Genomic DNA, 16548 nt, shown 5'->3' with positions numbered 1-16548 from the left:
TTGCCCTGCACATAGTCAGTATTCAGTAAAAGCTCGTTGAATACATGAATAAACACAAGATGTAGCAAGACAGGATGGCCTCCATGTATTTGGCAAGAGAAAGGAAAACAATGTGCCCTCACACCAGTCCCTAAATACCTTACAACCCTTTCAGAGATAAAACAGAGGAGATGGGGTGCAAAATTGGAACATTGATTCCATTTGGATATGCCCCCTTTCATATGTGTGTGTGTATACATATATATATATACATACATATACATACATATATATATGCATACACACACACACACACACACACACACACACATACACTTCTCAGCATTTCGTAGTGTAGCTGAAGAAAGCAAACACAGTTCTGCATATTTCCAATCATTGTAAACAAACTACAAACTAGAGGGCAGTTTTCTTCACTCTGGAGATAAAGTTCTAGAGTATTCAGGGGGATACATTAGCTGATGTCTCCTGAGGACAGGTGTGAGAGAACCAGTGTAAAGAGATATACATAATATATGGGACAGGAAAAAAGTATTAGCCATATAAAAGATGTAATTTATTCTCATATTACTTGCTGTGTTGAATTGAACATACTTTTCTGTTCCTGCTACATCCTTAATAATATCAATTGTTTAAAGTCCTCAAAAGAGAATTCTGCATTTGGCTCAAATTATTTACCGCATTAGAGATGTTTTTACATATAGTATATAGAAATGAGATAAAAAGAGAAAAAATTACTTATTGTTCATTTTCTTTACCACCAGCTTCGTCTCCCTCCTCCTCAACATACTTTTTTCTATTTTCTTAAGGTGACCATATTTCTGGCTTTTATTTATTTTGTATTTCTTTGAATTCGAATTCTGATCATCATTTGTGAGTTATCCCCATTCATTTGAAAGTACAATTTTCTCTCTTTATTATTATCATGTATTTTAGAATAGTGATAGGTTTAATTTTTTGCACTTTTCTTTGTTCGAATCATCGGATGTTTATGGCAGTGTGAAATTTCATCTTATCTTGTCATCTTTTACATCAGTGACGATCATGAGTTACTTCCTCGAGTTTGTCAGGAGAGCAAATTTATTGGACCAAATCACCACACATTTTTGAGACCTTTCCTCACCTGCTACCCCAAATCCCAAAATGCAGGTGCTGTGTGCATTGCATGTGAGTTTTTTTGATCAAACTTAGGAAGATTATAAAAAATACAATGTGATTGTATTACCATAACACTTAATTAAAGAGTTTAATAAGGAGCTGTTTAAGTTCTGTAAGGCTTTCATTTTTGTTGACACAGTTTTATTGCTTCTGTGGCGCCCATAATATCTACAAGGGGAAAACAGTTCTTGGCTCACAGCTAGACAGGATTGCTAGGCAAATCTTCCCTCAACATAAATGGTTTCTGTCACTGTGTATCACAAAGATGGCAATAGGGTTCTGCTGTCTGACTCTCTTTCCGAGTCCCTGTTTTATCACATCCGGTTACTTTGGTGCCTTCTTGTCCTTCCCACCTCCTAGCTTTCGTCCCTGGATTCTCTTCACGATGCTGTTCGTTTCCACCTTCTGAGAGGTTGGGAAGTCCTAGCCTAACTTCAGTGACTTCTGTGACCCTTGACTTCCATCCCCATTCTTGCTGCTCTTCAGAAACCCACACCCAAGTCCATCCTAGGACACCTGCCTGCCTCGCTCTCTTCAGCCCTAAGTCATGTTTTCCTCATCACTGGCTCATTCACGTCATCACACCAGCATTTCTCTCCATCAACCTGATGATGAGAAGCTTACTGCATGCTGCCTGCCTCTATGTACTGCCCATTTCTCTGATTTTCACCGCAGAACTCCTCAGAGAATTGTCTGCACTTGACATCCCCGTGTTCTTCACCTTAATTCTCTCTTACACCACATTCAGGGGGGTCTCGTCCTTACCACTCCACAAAAGGTCAAGGCCTCTGAGGACCCATTCTTTGGCACATCTACTGGGGAGTTTCTAGGGCTCCTCGGGCTAGACCCACCAGCAGCTTTTAACAAGATGACCTTTCCCTTCTTGAAATGTCTCTTTCACCAGGTTTTCCACACTCTATTCTGTCTTGATCTTCTCCTACCTTGTTGACTCTTCTTGCTTGGTTTTCTTCACTGCTCCCTCCTTAATTTAGAAGGGAATAGTGGGCGTGCCTCCACTCGGTGTAGGCAACAAAGAGAGAGCAAGCCCTGTAGCAAATTTAAAAACAATAAAACTGAAGGAAATTTACCTGCTTCATTATTATTTTAGCCATGCATGGACAATTCTAAATAACTTCAATGATAAAATACTTCTCCCTGCTAGAAAAGACTGCTCATGGGGTCCCCTGCTTTGATATGTCCCTGTGTAGGAGTGTAGCCCAGGTTCAATAGGGGACACTCGTTCTCTAGGTGATCTTATTCAATCTCATCTCAAGGACTTACTCTACCATCTATACATTGACCTCTCCCTTCCTTCTCCCCTCCCTTCCTCCACCCCACATCTGCTTACTCGACCCCTTTACTTGGATGTATAACCAGGATATCTCAAAGTAAACATGTTCAAAACTACAGATACCAAACATTCTCTCCCTCCTGACTTTTTCCATCTGCATTCTCCCTCATCTCAGTAAATTACATCTGCATTCTCCTGATTTCTTGGGCAAAAAACCATCATAGTCATCTTTTACTCTTCCTGTTCTCTCACTCGCCTCATCAAACCCACTGGCAAGTCCTATCTGCTCCTCCTTTGAAATATGTATCTGTTCCGAGACTAACTCTTCGGTTGAGTCATTATCTATCTCTCCTAATGTCACCAATATGTTATTTTACTTGACTTCTCTGTGTAATTGTACACTTGTGCCTCATACTTCTGGAAGAGTTCTTGTCCTTTGGCCACTGTTTTACCAGTCACCCCAGGGTCCTGTGTTTACCTATTTTTCTCTGTCATTATCTTGTATCATGTTTCAGTGATCTTCAATGCCTCTTTTTAATTTTCCTTAGAGTTCTCTCCTTAGAACTTATCTTCCATACTCTATGCATAGCTCCTGAGATTTACTCACAGGTATTAGCTTCCAAGTATTTTGAACCCAGACTTCTCTTTTAAGATCTAGTTTTATAAACTTAAATGTTTTCCAAACAGCTCCGCTCCATTTCATGTCCAGAATTGAGCTCATCGTATTTCTTTCATCCCAATCTTGGACTTTTGAACTTTCGTTTTTCTCTCCAATGGAATCACTGTTCTTCCTTTATCCATGACTTTTTCTAGACAGTAATGGATTGAGGTACAGTGAATGTTCCAGTAACCTTTTTTTATTAGTAACAAAACTTTTCCTCCACCATTCCGTCTTCCACACAGCATCCCAAAGATGCAAATATGATCATGGCACCCCCTGCTTAAAACTCACTTTGCCAAGATCAAGGGACCCTTTGCCAATATTTTGCATTCAGGCAAAGGAGGAAAAAAAAATTGGCCATCTCTCAGAGACCATTTTTTCTACTGCTAATATAGTCCAAAGAAAGCAATGTGCCAAATCTCATCAATCTGTTTGCTCATTAATGAATGATTTATTAAATAAACATTTCATGGGTATGCATAAGTATTGTCTTGAAAATTCATAGCAGGTTCCAATAGTACATTTTTCACTCTTGGCTTCAACCTGGACTTTCTAATCTTCCTTTTCTGGGACTATGCATACTTTCACTAACTTTCCCTTTCCAGATTTATTTTACTTATGTTTGTATCCATCATTGCCTAGGTGAATTCTCCTAAGTATAATTTGGGGTATATGACCGTATAAATTTGACCATTCCTAATGTGGTGAAATGTAAAAAACTCCAAATAGTGAAAATCCAAGGATTATTTACATATAATTCAGGAAACTTTTCTGCATCTTAGGTTAATGGTAAATTTATTTCAACAATTATAGTGTTGATAAAAAAGAATCGATCTAGTCATCTGAGGATTTTCTTTTATAGCTATATATAATTCACAAAATAAATAAGCCTGCACATGAGAAGCAATAATTTCCCCCCTATATGTAACTGTATAGAGGAGTTTATTATAAGTAGTAGTGGTACATTCCATGTCAGCATACTTAAGACATTAAATATTTAAAGAGTATGATACCAAGACTGTATTTCCTTACTTTGCATGGTCAACTGGAAGTGTTGATATCAACTAACATTTCATCCTTACATTGACTTGCCGTGGCAAGCAGCAGAGATCATTTTGTCCCCCCTATACAGATGAGAAGACTGGCTCCAATATGTTAATAGAGTTGTTTAAATGTACACAGATGGAAGCTAAAGTTTTAATTGCCATTCCATACATTTCCCATTTGACATTGTCTTTGTAAAATCTCTAAACTACTGTCTCTGGTTCATTATGAATTGCTTTGAAGAGAAGTGTTATGTGCTTTGATGTTGTGTTTGGTCGGACATATGATTTAGGTGACTGTACTGTAAGGAATAATCTAGAAAACTAAGGAAACTCAGTGTTTGTGTATAAATGGAAATGTTTAGGGTTCTGGAGACTGCCACATTTACAAATCTGTATAATCTGAGGTTGTTTGTGACTTCTCCTTAAATTTTTCTCTTGATGAAAGGCCGATGGTGGAGGTGGGGTTTGGAATTGGAAAGGACAGTGTCCCTGTCTTCTAAGAGGAAACCTAGGGCTGACTCTGATATCACTACCAGTCTAAAGAGTTCATCTTCTTCACTTTAACTTTTGTAAATGGCCAAACCAGTGTGAATTGAACAGTCTTTACAACTTGGTACACATACCACTTTTATTGCAGAATGTAAAATTTGCTTGGGGATTAAAAAAAAAAAAACACTTTAAAATTACACAGCTTAGGAAAACAATGTTTAGTCTTGTTAACATTTGCTCTTCCCAAAATATCTACACATATAATAGTGATATTTCAAAAGTCTAAAATACTAACTTAGCTGATAGAGAGTATATGACATATAAATATAACCTAAAAAGCCATAATATCAAATTGTTGTAGACTTTCCTTTGAATAACTTGTATCCAGCAGGATGGATCAAAGCCAGAGAAGACTCGTGAGTACAGCTACTACTTACAGCTACTGCTGAAAACTACTACTGACTTACTTATTCAGTACTAGATGCTTTATATTCTTTACTCCTTATCACACCTCGAAATCTGGTTAGTTTTGCTTCCATTTTTACAGCTAGGATCCTGAATTTCAGGGAGGCTAAGTAACTTGCTGTGTCCAATAGCTAGAAGGTGTTGGAGCTGGGATTCAAGTCCAGGTGTATCTGTTTCTTTGTCCATGGTTTCTTTTTTTTCTTTTTTCTTAATACAAATACATGCATAGGAATAGTCCATACTCTTCTCTAAAAAAAAAAAAAAAAAAAAAAAAAAAAGATTTTCTTTATTTATTTGAGAAAGAGAGTGAGAGAGAGCATGAGAGGGCGGAAGGTCAGAGGGAGAGCCAGACTCCCCATGGATCTGGGAGCCTAATGTGGGACTTGATCCAATCCATACTCTTGTAATGAAATAGTGTTTTAAGAGCACAGGCTTCTGAGGCCCAGATAGCTACAGCAGAAGTGGGCAATTTTTACGTCACTGATGGCTCCCCTTTTATCTTTGCTTGCTTGAAATCTCAAGCAAAGAGAATGAATCTCAGGTTTTTGTTTTTTTTAAGATTTTATTTATTTATTTGACAGATAGAGATCACAAGTAGGCAGAGAGGCAGGCAGAGAGAGAGGGGGAAGCAGGCTTCCTGCTGAACAGAGAGCCCGATGCGGGACTCGATCCCAGGACCCTGGGATCATCACCTGAGCCGAAGGCAGAGGCTTGAACCCACTGAGCCACCCTGGCGCCCTGAATCTCAGTTTTTAAAAATTACCATTATTTCAACACAGGGTTACTCGCTCTGCTTCTTCACAACAAGAGTGAATGATGTTTTCTGAAACTAATGATGAACTTTATGTTGGCTGATTTAATTACAAAATGTTTTAAAAAAGAGTGGATGATGGTTTCATGGATCATCACTCCAAAGAAGTATGCCCAATGTTTCACTGAATGTGATTGAAATAAAATCAGTTTTGTTTTAAAGTTGTGAAATTGATTAAACTCTGTAATTGTTTTAGTAATTTTAAAACAATGCAGTCTTAGAGGGGGGCAACTGTTATTGCTAAAGTCTTTGAGGTGAAAACATAAGAGAAGATATAGAAGCTTCCAAGAACCAAACAATAAGTCTGAAACAAAGAAATGCAACTTCCCTGAGAGTAAATGATACATTGTAAGGATTCTTTGAAAGGAGTGAAGGAGGGGTGCCTGGGTGGCTCAGTTGTGTCTGCCTTAGGCACAGGTCATGATCCCAGGGCCCTGGAATCAAGGCCCACATCAGGCTTCCTGCTCAGTGGGGTCTGCTTCTCCCTCTCCCTCTGTTGCTCCCCCTGCTTGTGTTCCCCCTCTCGCTGTTTCTCTGTCAAATAAACAAATAAAAATTTAAGAAAAAAAAGAAAGAAAATAGTGAAGGAAATATTTTCTTTATTTTCATTGCATTAAAAAAAATAACTTTAAAATGCTTTTGACCTAGCATGAGGCTATTCAGAAAAGTTGATAGCTAAGAAGTAGAAAGCTGAGGTTTTCATAGATTAAAAACTTGCTATGTGATACAAAGCAACAGGTTGAAATGAACAGCCAGGGCTCCACGGGAGCGAAGGCTATCATTGGGCAAAGGTGAGAATCAGTATGTAGACCAGAGGTGTTTCCTATGTTGATGAACCACCTAGCAAAGCCAACACAATACACTAAGGAATGAAAACCGTTTCAGACAATATGGAGATTGTGATGAATCCTATAAGGACTTAGGTGCAGATGACTGGGTAACTAAGAGATGTGAGCACAATGTTTTCCTTAAGTTACAACAATAGAATTTTGATCTCTTAATTCAAAACAATCAGAAATGAAACAGAATCCTATGCAGAGAAATGCATTAGAAATTAATAAATTTAAAAAAAAATCAGTAAGAGCACTTTCAAGGAAGACACATTAAGAAGTTGTATGAGTAATTTATTGAGACTAATTGATATCAGGAACTTATTAAATTCTTTTGAGGTCCCATTACACTAAGGTCATAGATGATTCAAGAAGCAGAAAGGAGTGATCACACTTTCCTGGCCTAGAGGTCCCAGGAGATACTACTCCCTTACCATATAAAAATAACTTCTGGGTAAAACCAGACAGGGCAGGGCAAAGGAGCTTTACTTTTCCAGAAAATAAAAAATTACAAATCCAGCCCCGTTCAGATAATTGACACTGGAGCATCCAATGCACTTCAGTCTGTTACTGCCTAGAAGAAATCATTTAAGAGAAAGCACTGCAGGTCAACAAAGATGATGTTGCTTAGTTACTCAAAACCATTTGGTAGCATGCTGAGTTGCTCAGCTTTTTAGAAGAGCACTCTTTGTATCCAGGTAGGAAAAAGATGGAGACCACTTGAAACCATTTTTAATTGCAACCCTGTTTCATCTGAAAACAGGCTTTACTTTTGCAGTTGCACAAGCAAGTTCAGAGGTCTTTATTAAAATGTAAACTAGCAAGACAATAAAAGATGTTGAACTTGATTTGTTCTTCTAGATATTGATCTTGTTGTGATGAATTTGCTTTAAAGGAGTTTGAACTGTTTTGTTTTGTTTTGTTTTTAGGAGGTAGGGAATTCAGGTTTTAGACATCTGGGCCCAGAAGTCCTGGGGGCTGCCTGGAGGCAGCAGTGTTCAGGGGAGAGTATGACTAAGTCCAGATCCTACTTTTGTTACTCTCTGCCCTTGGTGAAAAAAATTACTTAACATTTCTGAGCTTTAATATCTCAACTTTTCCAAAAAAGCAATGTTTTTTCCTGCACAGATATACTGCAAGGATTGAGTAAGAAAATTGATGTTATGTGCTTAGCACCTAACAGGTTTCCAACCAAATATTCACTTATTATTTTAAAATTAGAGTGCTGCAAATATCTTCTCTTATTATCAGAGTCCCTGAAATTTCCTAGAACAATGAATCACCCAGGTGCGGTAAAGGTAGGAGGGGCTTCGAAAGAGAAATGAGGAGAAGGTAGGGTTTTTGAAATGTGGATGTTCTTTTAGAATTTTGTCTTTTCCAGGAATTGGACTCTTTTTTTTTTTTTTTAATGGATGCAAAGAGAGGAGAACTCAAACTGTTTCCTAGGACTACAGAAATGTTTTTCTTTCTCTTTATTACTTTAGACTAGTTGGCTTAATATTTATTCTGTTTAGTGGTATATATTTCATTTTATGTGCTATACATTTGCGAAAATCATGGTATACTTTATTACTTAATGCATTAGCAAATCACTGGGAGGAAATGAGATGTGAAAATTTTGTAGGCAGACACTGTCTTAGTATTATACTTGGCAGTGTTTTAAAAATTTACTGAACTTGTACCAAATGCTTCCCAAATTTTGCTGATAAGAATGCAGAAAGCTCATGACTGTGTGATCATGAAATGCAGATTAGGTTAGACTTATTCCCAGATGACAACAAACATTCTTAAACTTAGAATTCTCTGCTTAGGTATCTAGGCTGTTTCAAAAAATTTAAATTCCAGATCTTTCCCTGATCATTAGACTTGTATTAGTTATGGCTTTTTTTTAAATATTATTCCTATTATCAGGAAAAAAAAAAAAGATTTGACAGATGAAAACTTGATCGTTTTTTAATGAAGTTTACTTACTGGAATTATTATTCATATAAGGGAGGGGGAAGGCAAAAAGGAGTAATGAAATGGACAGGCTTATGAGTTGGGGAGGCAAAGTGAGGAAAGGAGACAGAGCCTTGAGAACCTTCTGTCTCATAACTAAAAGGAACAAGAAGCCTAAAAATTTAGGTTTTTAAACATTATCTTTGGAGATGTAACCATTTGGGTTGGGCCAGAGGAATGGGTAGTTAGCAGAATTCAGGCCAAATGAGAAAAATGAACACAAGACATAATTGCAGAAACAAAAGGAAAGCTACTTTTAGGATTTTAAAAATGTGGCTTAGTATATCATTGTGGTTAAGATACCCATCTCTGAAATAAAAATGCATGGGTTCAAATCATGGCTCACCACTTGCTAGGGGTGTTCCAATGCATATAAAGGGCATCAGTTAGTACCGGGTACAGAGTAAATACTCTGAACTGTTGATGACGGTGATTGTGATGATCGATACACTATTTCACAGAAAATGGGACCGATTACTCCCACATTGTGTTAATAAAAATAGAGTAATTTGGTACCATTTTCAAATGTGTGATCATCACCAAATTGACAGAATAGAGTAGAATACTAGATAAATTGTCAGTGGTATTATTTTTAAATAGTATTAAATAAGAAAGGTCAGGTGCTAGAGAACACAAATTAGTAATCTAATTAAATCACAGCGAAGAGACAGATCGTGTTAACAGCAGTCAAATTTGTTATTATAGAGCAATTATTAAAGTAAAATATTGAAAGATGCTATGTATCATTACTAGGCTTTAAACATTTCATTTACACAGGCAGAAAAGTATAGATTAATCAGTTCATTTGTTAGGTTAAAAGCTCCTTTATTAAAATATTTATATCATTTGTATAAAGAGAGCAGCATTGTTGAGGACATAAAAATATTCTGTGGTTCTCTGAACTACGTTCCTTTATAAAATTATTTGCACAAGTCCTTCTCAATGGAACAGTTTCCAATTTGAACGTATCCTAATTTGTGAGGTTAAATGACAGTTTCTGGTTTTGACATTAGCAAATTTCCTTAAATCACTCTCAAAATGATTTCAGTGTGCACTGAACTATTATTTAGTTGCATCATATATTCAAGGAATGTAATGTTTTATGAAATACCACAATTTGTACAAGACTAGTGATAGTTGCTTTCTTCTGCATCCCCTCCCCCCCCACCCCCCTCACATTGGTTTTGAAACTTCACTAAGATAGGAAACCCTTTATAGGCTCCTTGATACTGCGGCTTTACAGCTGGACACATCCAGACATGCACAGCCTTTATACCAGGCTGAACTGAGTTCCCTCCAGGCTCTGTGACTTTTAAACTTGAGAACCTGGGGCAAGTGACCTTAACCTCTTTAAACTCCAGTCTCCTGATTTGTGAAATAAGGATTAATATTTGCTGCATAACTTTACCATAAGGATTACATGACTGTTTTCAAGATTTATTTATTTATTTTAGAGAGCATGCAGTGGGGAGAGGGGCATGGGGAGAGGGAGAAGTAGAAAAGCAGACTCCTCCTAAGGGAGAAGGCTATCAAGGGCTCAATCCCAGGACCCTGACCTGAGCCGAAATCAAGAGTTAGACATTTAACCAACTGAGCCACCCAGGCCCCGCTTACATGACTATTTCACTTGGATAGATCATCAGAGAACTGGCAGAAATACAAACTCAGTAAGTTGTCACTTTTAAATTTTTATTTCCATGAATCATAAAAGAGTAGTAGTCATTTGGTCAAATTTACTTAGATACTCCTGATATCTGTTTGAGTGAGTATCTGATACATTGAAATGTGTGTTTGCGTGTATGTGTTTGGAATGATAAGGATTCTTTGATAAATTATATTTTTTGTAGAGAAGAGTGAAATAAATGGTTTCATACACACTCACACACATTTATACAGGTAATCTGCTTCAGTGGTTCAATTTGACATTTTTCAACTTTACGGTGGTTGAAAGTGGTAAGCATTCAATAGAAACCATACTTCGATTTTTGAATTTCGATCTTTTCCCGGGCTAACCATATATGGTAAGATTCTCGTTCATCACTTTCTACTGGACAGTGGAAGCAAGCCCCAGCTCCCAATCAGCCAGGCACTCACAAAGGAAAACCACCAGTAGACTTGCAACCATCATGTGTCCACCCAACCATCCCGTTTTTCACTTTCAGTACAGTATTCAATGAATTACATGAGATATTCAACATTTCATTATAACATAGGCCTTGTGTTGGATGATTTTTTGCCCATCTGCAGGCTGATATAAGTGTTCTGAGCACGTTTAATATAGGTTCGGCTAAGCCGTGATGTTCAGTAGGTTATGTGTATTAAAAGCATTTTCAACTTGAGGTATTTTCGACTTAACGATGCATTCATAGGGACTTAACCCCATCGTAAGTAGAGGAAGATCTGTATCTGTAACAGAATTAGTATCTGTGCTTGGTATAATTGAAAGGGCTTTGAATTTAGAGGCTTGAGGCTCTGGGAAGCTTTTATAAAATTCTCATGTTGAGATTCATCCGCTTCAGCATATAGGGCGTAGATTCGTGTTTGAGTAGAAGCGTCCTGGTGACTTTGCTATGCCTCACTTTGTCCTTAGTTGAGAATCTGTGAAGGTGAAAGTTCTTGAGGAACTCACAATTTATTGGGGAAACATGCATGAACCATATAAAAAGGTATCATAATACACTTAGGATATATATATTGATAATGTTATAAATATATACATAAATATATAGCTCATAACATTATATATATGTGTTATGTATAACATGTATATAAATAAATAGCTTATAACATGTTTATAAGCTAATTGTTGTGGGAACACAGAGGAGGCAGCACTTGCTTCAGGCTTTGAAGGAAGAATAAGAGTTTAACAGGAGACAGACAAAAAGACATTCACAAAGTAAAAGGAACAGTGCTGGTCAAGGCATAAAGAATCCAAGAGGTTGCCAAGGGGAAGAAAGGTTTCTTGAATGACCTATTGGATGGATATCAATACTGTGATCAATTTAGAAGTTATTTGGATTTATAAGTAAGAATTAAGGATGAATTCTTCCTTTCAAGATTAATTCAAGTTTTGTTTATTAAAAACAAAACAAAACAAAACAAATAACCCTGATGTTTTTTTGTTGTTGTTGGAGTGAAGACATTGAGGATTTATTATGATTCTTTTTAAATGGATTACCACCAGAGGCCAGAGGTGTTGTACATAGCAGGAAAAACAATCAGTAAATGCAATAATAGTGCCTTGGTGTGCACGTCTATTTTCAAGGTTAATTATTTGTTTAATTAAAGCCTTAGAATCAACTAGAGATGCTGGTGCCCAGAAATATTAGATAAACATGGGTCTCCGTGTGTAAGAATTGTGTGACGATCTTTTCAGCCTCTCACTACAATCCAGCCTTTTCTCACTTTGAAGACTAGATCACCTTGCACCTTTATTTGTATTTTTTCTCTTATAATTGTCAATTATGTATACAGTTATATCTGCATATCACTGAGGAGGGAATTGAAGCTTAGCAAGTTTAAATTACATACCTAAGTTCCCTTACCTAGAAACGGAGGGAGCTGTGAGTGGTGCTTAGGCAATTCCGTCTTCTGGAAAAAAAGGTCTTGCGGTTTTGTGAGAGATTGGTCTGGTGAAACAAGGAATGCAGGGCAGGATGATTTTTGTGGGGGCCACTGAAATTGTCAGTAAAGAGAAGATGACAGAGAAATAGAGAAACACACACGACAAGAGACATTCCCATAAAATCAACAGCATGGGATGACTCAATGTGGAGAAAGATTAGGAGATGTTGAGGGTGATTTCTGAGGTCCAGTCATTTTCTTATAAATTCCCATACAACAGAGAACACAAAGGAAGAATGGAGGTAGATGAAAATAATGATTTGTGCATGGAGTTGAGTTTAGCAAACCAAGACATTGTTGGCACTTCTGCTCTGGAGCTCAAATAAAAGATGAGAATAAAGATGTGAACTTATTGACAACCTGGACATATTCTCCAGGTTTCCTCCGGTCCTTGGGTTTGTTTTTGTTTTTTGTTTGTTTTGTTTTTTCCTTTGGTCTCTCAGATCAGCTATGAGATATTGAAGTTTTTTTGTTGTTGTTTCTTTCTTTCTTTTTTGCTCTCCTGACAGAGAAGCAGACATGTGCTCATGATTTTTGCACTGTGCCATTGTCATTATAACACATACTCCTGTCATGCAGGCCTGGTCGGATATCCAAGACATAAAAACCAATGAGTCTTCCTGCTTCCATGTTTTGTCTGTATTGTTGTATTTGTTGTGTGCTGCCGATTGAGAATGTGATCTAAGCTTAGACTCATTCTGGTAACCTCAGTTACCTGGGATGTACAGAGTGTTTTTGTCTCACCTGGGCTCCACCTGGTGCTTGTTTCTTCGAAAGTCAGATTTGGGGTTGTGATACTGTGACTGCAGAGCTGGACATGCTGTGCTCATTACCTTTTCACTCTAATGTCCTCTGCAGAAACTGCCTCTTTGGGAGCCAGGACCTGCGAGGATGACCTTACGGAGCAACAATTGAGAACAACCTCAGGTAAATGGTCTACTCCTTCTCAAAATCTTGTTTATCCTAGTGCATTATATTTGTTACTCCCATCTTTTATGTAATGAATGTATCTCTGGAACTTCTCTAATTAGATCTGATCAGATCTCTTATTTACACAAATAAGTTAAAAGCAAAATTAAATAAAAAATGACATATATAATATACAGGTAATATACATATACTATATTTGGATACATATATACTATATTTGGATACATACATAAAGTAACATCTTAAAGAGCCAGCAACTCCTGCAGGATAATTTCTCTCATCTGCATTTACACACTATGAGGTTTCACCTACCTGGTCAGTTTGTTACAAAGTAGAAGATAAAAAGCCAGGTATTATTTTCCCCCCAAATCAAACAACCTAGTTGGTGGACTTATTTTGGGGTAATTAATGAGTTGATTGGACTTTGTACCCCCATGTCAACACATTTACTAGTCCCTGTGCTCTGTGTGTTTGTGGGTGTATTAAAAAAAATGGCAGCAGTGCTCTCTGAGCTGCATTGAATTCAGATAATTTAAGAGGACATTTACCCGTGTTTCCACAACTCACCTCATTTATTCCTGGCACGATCCCAATTTTCAGATTTCTACAATTGGAATAATAATAATATGATATATAGGACCAAAAAAAAAAAAACATTATGAAAAGTCCTTTGCGTTCATAATGGGCAACTGAAATACATTTTGCAAGAGAAAAGATTCCTTCAGTATAAAGTCAGAACGTCTCTCTTTAAAAATTCTTTAATGTTAAGTTCACCTTCACCTACGTGTTCTCACGAACACTTTTTCATTTAAATGTTGTTTTCCCCTAGAAAACTGGAGAGCATGTTTAATGAGTTCACATCAATAGCATAAACCAGTTCTCCTCCCTCACCTACAGCCTAATCAGAGGATTTCATTAATATCAGTTTGGAGGTAATGGGCCAAATGTCTAGACTATGACAAAAATACCAAACAAAAAAGAAAACCTTCCCTACCAGTGAGTGCATTTATTTATTGCTTTGTGAACAAGGGTACCATGATCTACACCTTCACTAGGTCTCTGAGAAACTTTATGTTGAGATATTCTCATGCTTTCTGGATATTTTCACAGAAGTTTTCTATAGGGAAGTCCAATACAACAGATTCCAAATGTAACTTCTCGTTTTTACAAGACTGTTTCTTCTCTGTTACAAGACATCTTAACTGATGTCATCCTGCTGTAAACGTAGTTATCCCAAGTAAGAAAACTAGGAATCCTTAATTTTACTCAAAATATTAGAGTAGGGACTGTTGGGTGTCAGTCATGAGTAAGACAGATGACTTTTCTCCTTTTTTTCGACAATAGTTCTATACAAATAAAGAAGTTCTATCCAGATTGCAGTGTAATGGAGGAAGCAAAAGAGAGAATGTGTTAGAGCAGAGCTCCTCAAAGTGTGGCTGCCCTATGAGCAGCATCAGCACAACCTGGGAATTGTAAGAACGCACGTTCCTGGTCCCCGTCCTCCATTTATAGAATCAGAAGCCATGAGGATGGGGCCTGGCAATCTGTAGTCAACAAGCCCCAGGTGATGTGATTCCTACTAAAGTCTGAGAATCCCACAGGTGTTGAACATCCTTAGAGGCAGTGGTCAGAGAAATTCTCTGAGGAAATGACAGGTCAGCTGAGTCCTAACTAATGAAAAGGAGCCAATTACACGAATCTGGGGAAATGCCTTTTGGGTAGAGGTGGTTCTAGGAAGTTGGTGATGTTCCAGCAAGACAAAGAAGGCTAATATCTCTGGAGAGAGGTTAGTGAATGAATAGGTGAAGAGGATAAGGTGTAGTCAGAAAGGCAGACAAAGGCCTGGTGATTTCAACCAGTGTAAGAAGTTGGTATATGATTCTAAGTGAAGTAGGAAGCACTGCGGTGGGAAACAAGGACCAGGTGTCTTGGAGGTATTCTTGCCAGGTACAGAAGACAGAGCTTTTTCTTTGTAAGTGATGGGTATCACTCGAAGGTTTTAAGGGGAAAGTCAGATGTAAGTAGATCAGAGGGAGGATAGATTTGGATGGAGTGGGTCTGTACAGAGAGACAATGGAGGAGTTCAGAAAAGAATCCTTACAAGCCAGGTGTCTAGAGTAGAGGCTCAATATCTAAAATTAAAACTAATATAGAAAATGTTTAAGATATTATTCTCTGTTTCTTCTTTACATGATTACTCCATGGGCTTAAAAAGTATGCAGTGTTTTCCTTAGACAGCTCAGAAGGCTCCCAAACACAATTGTAAAATAAAGCAATGGGAACCAAGCACAGTTGGCTGGTGCTTAGATCAGAGGGCTGTTAACTGAAGTAGATTTGCTTAGAAATTGTATAATTTTATAGAAGAAATTAATAGTCATTTTCCAATTATTTTTTATTATTCCAGTGGAAGTATTCTAAACTACTCACTCAAAAACCTCTTTTAAATATAGATTATGTGTATGTGCAGTGTAACATAAGATCATTATGTTAGGTGTGATAAAAATGCTAGGGAAAGTTACTGTAACACACCTGTATAATATAAGAGTACAGCAGCATTTTGTCTTCTTCCTAGCATTTTGAAACATTTAAAAATAAAAATGTATTATCATTTATTTGAAAATTGGGAAGTCTTACAGGACCCTAATGCACATTTTAAGCTTAAGTACATTCAGGCCATAATGTTTAGCATATAAATAAATACTATATTTTTTATATCTCATAAAGCAAAAGCATAATTAAAAATACATATATTATGAATATAACAGTATTATGAAATGTTACTGTTGTATATATTAGTGAAGAATCCTATAGATGAAAATGAAAACTGCTTTAGCATCTTTATTTTGGAATTTTATGTAACTTAGTGTCTTTATTTTGCAGCTTTGTAGGGTGGAATTTTATGGAATTTTCCTTTGTTTTAAGGCATTCCTTTAATACATATTACATAGTAATACCTTAATTATATATATATATATTTTTTTTTTGATAAAGCGCCTTACATTTTATGGCATTTTACAGTTGAGGAAATGTGGTTTTGAAAATTAGAATGTAGACACCCCTTCCTTTAACCCCAAATCCAGCCTACGGTTTTCCTGGAAAGCTGTTTCTCCTCAATGCTCTCGACTCTAAAGTCTCTTTATAAAATGAATGTCAAATTTCTTTTAAAAGCTTTCTTTAAGAATGAAAGTGAGCTTTTTTTTTTCTGCCTTGTATGAAACTTTATGGTGTATATAAGTTACCCTTTGATT

General features: G+C 36.9%; 1 protein-coding gene across 3 annotated transcripts in view; it reads left to right on the top strand.

The window, feature by feature from the left end:
- The window catches only part of ZFHX4 (zinc finger homeobox 4), a 179798-nt gene that overhangs the window by 134871 nt on the left and 28379 nt on the right, over positions 1-16548 (top strand). For all 3 annotated transcript variants that reach the window (XM_032869162.1, XM_032869160.1, XM_032869161.1), the window contains exon 5: positions 13229-13297. In XM_032869162.1, the coding sequence (XP_032725053.1) occupies positions 13229-13297 (69 nt within the window). The remainder of the gene's footprint in view (positions 1-13228; positions 13298-16548) is intronic.

The sequence above is a fragment of the Lontra canadensis genome, unplaced genomic scaffold (assembly GCF_010015895.1).
Source record: "Lontra canadensis isolate GAN:19392208 unplaced genomic scaffold, GSC_riverotter_1.0 scaffold37, whole genome shotgun sequence".
Lineage (NCBI taxonomy): Eukaryota > Metazoa > Chordata > Mammalia > Carnivora > Mustelidae > Lontra > Lontra canadensis.
The sequence above is the reverse complement of the archived record's forward strand: the minus strand, read 5'-3'. Positions and strand labels throughout refer to the sequence as shown.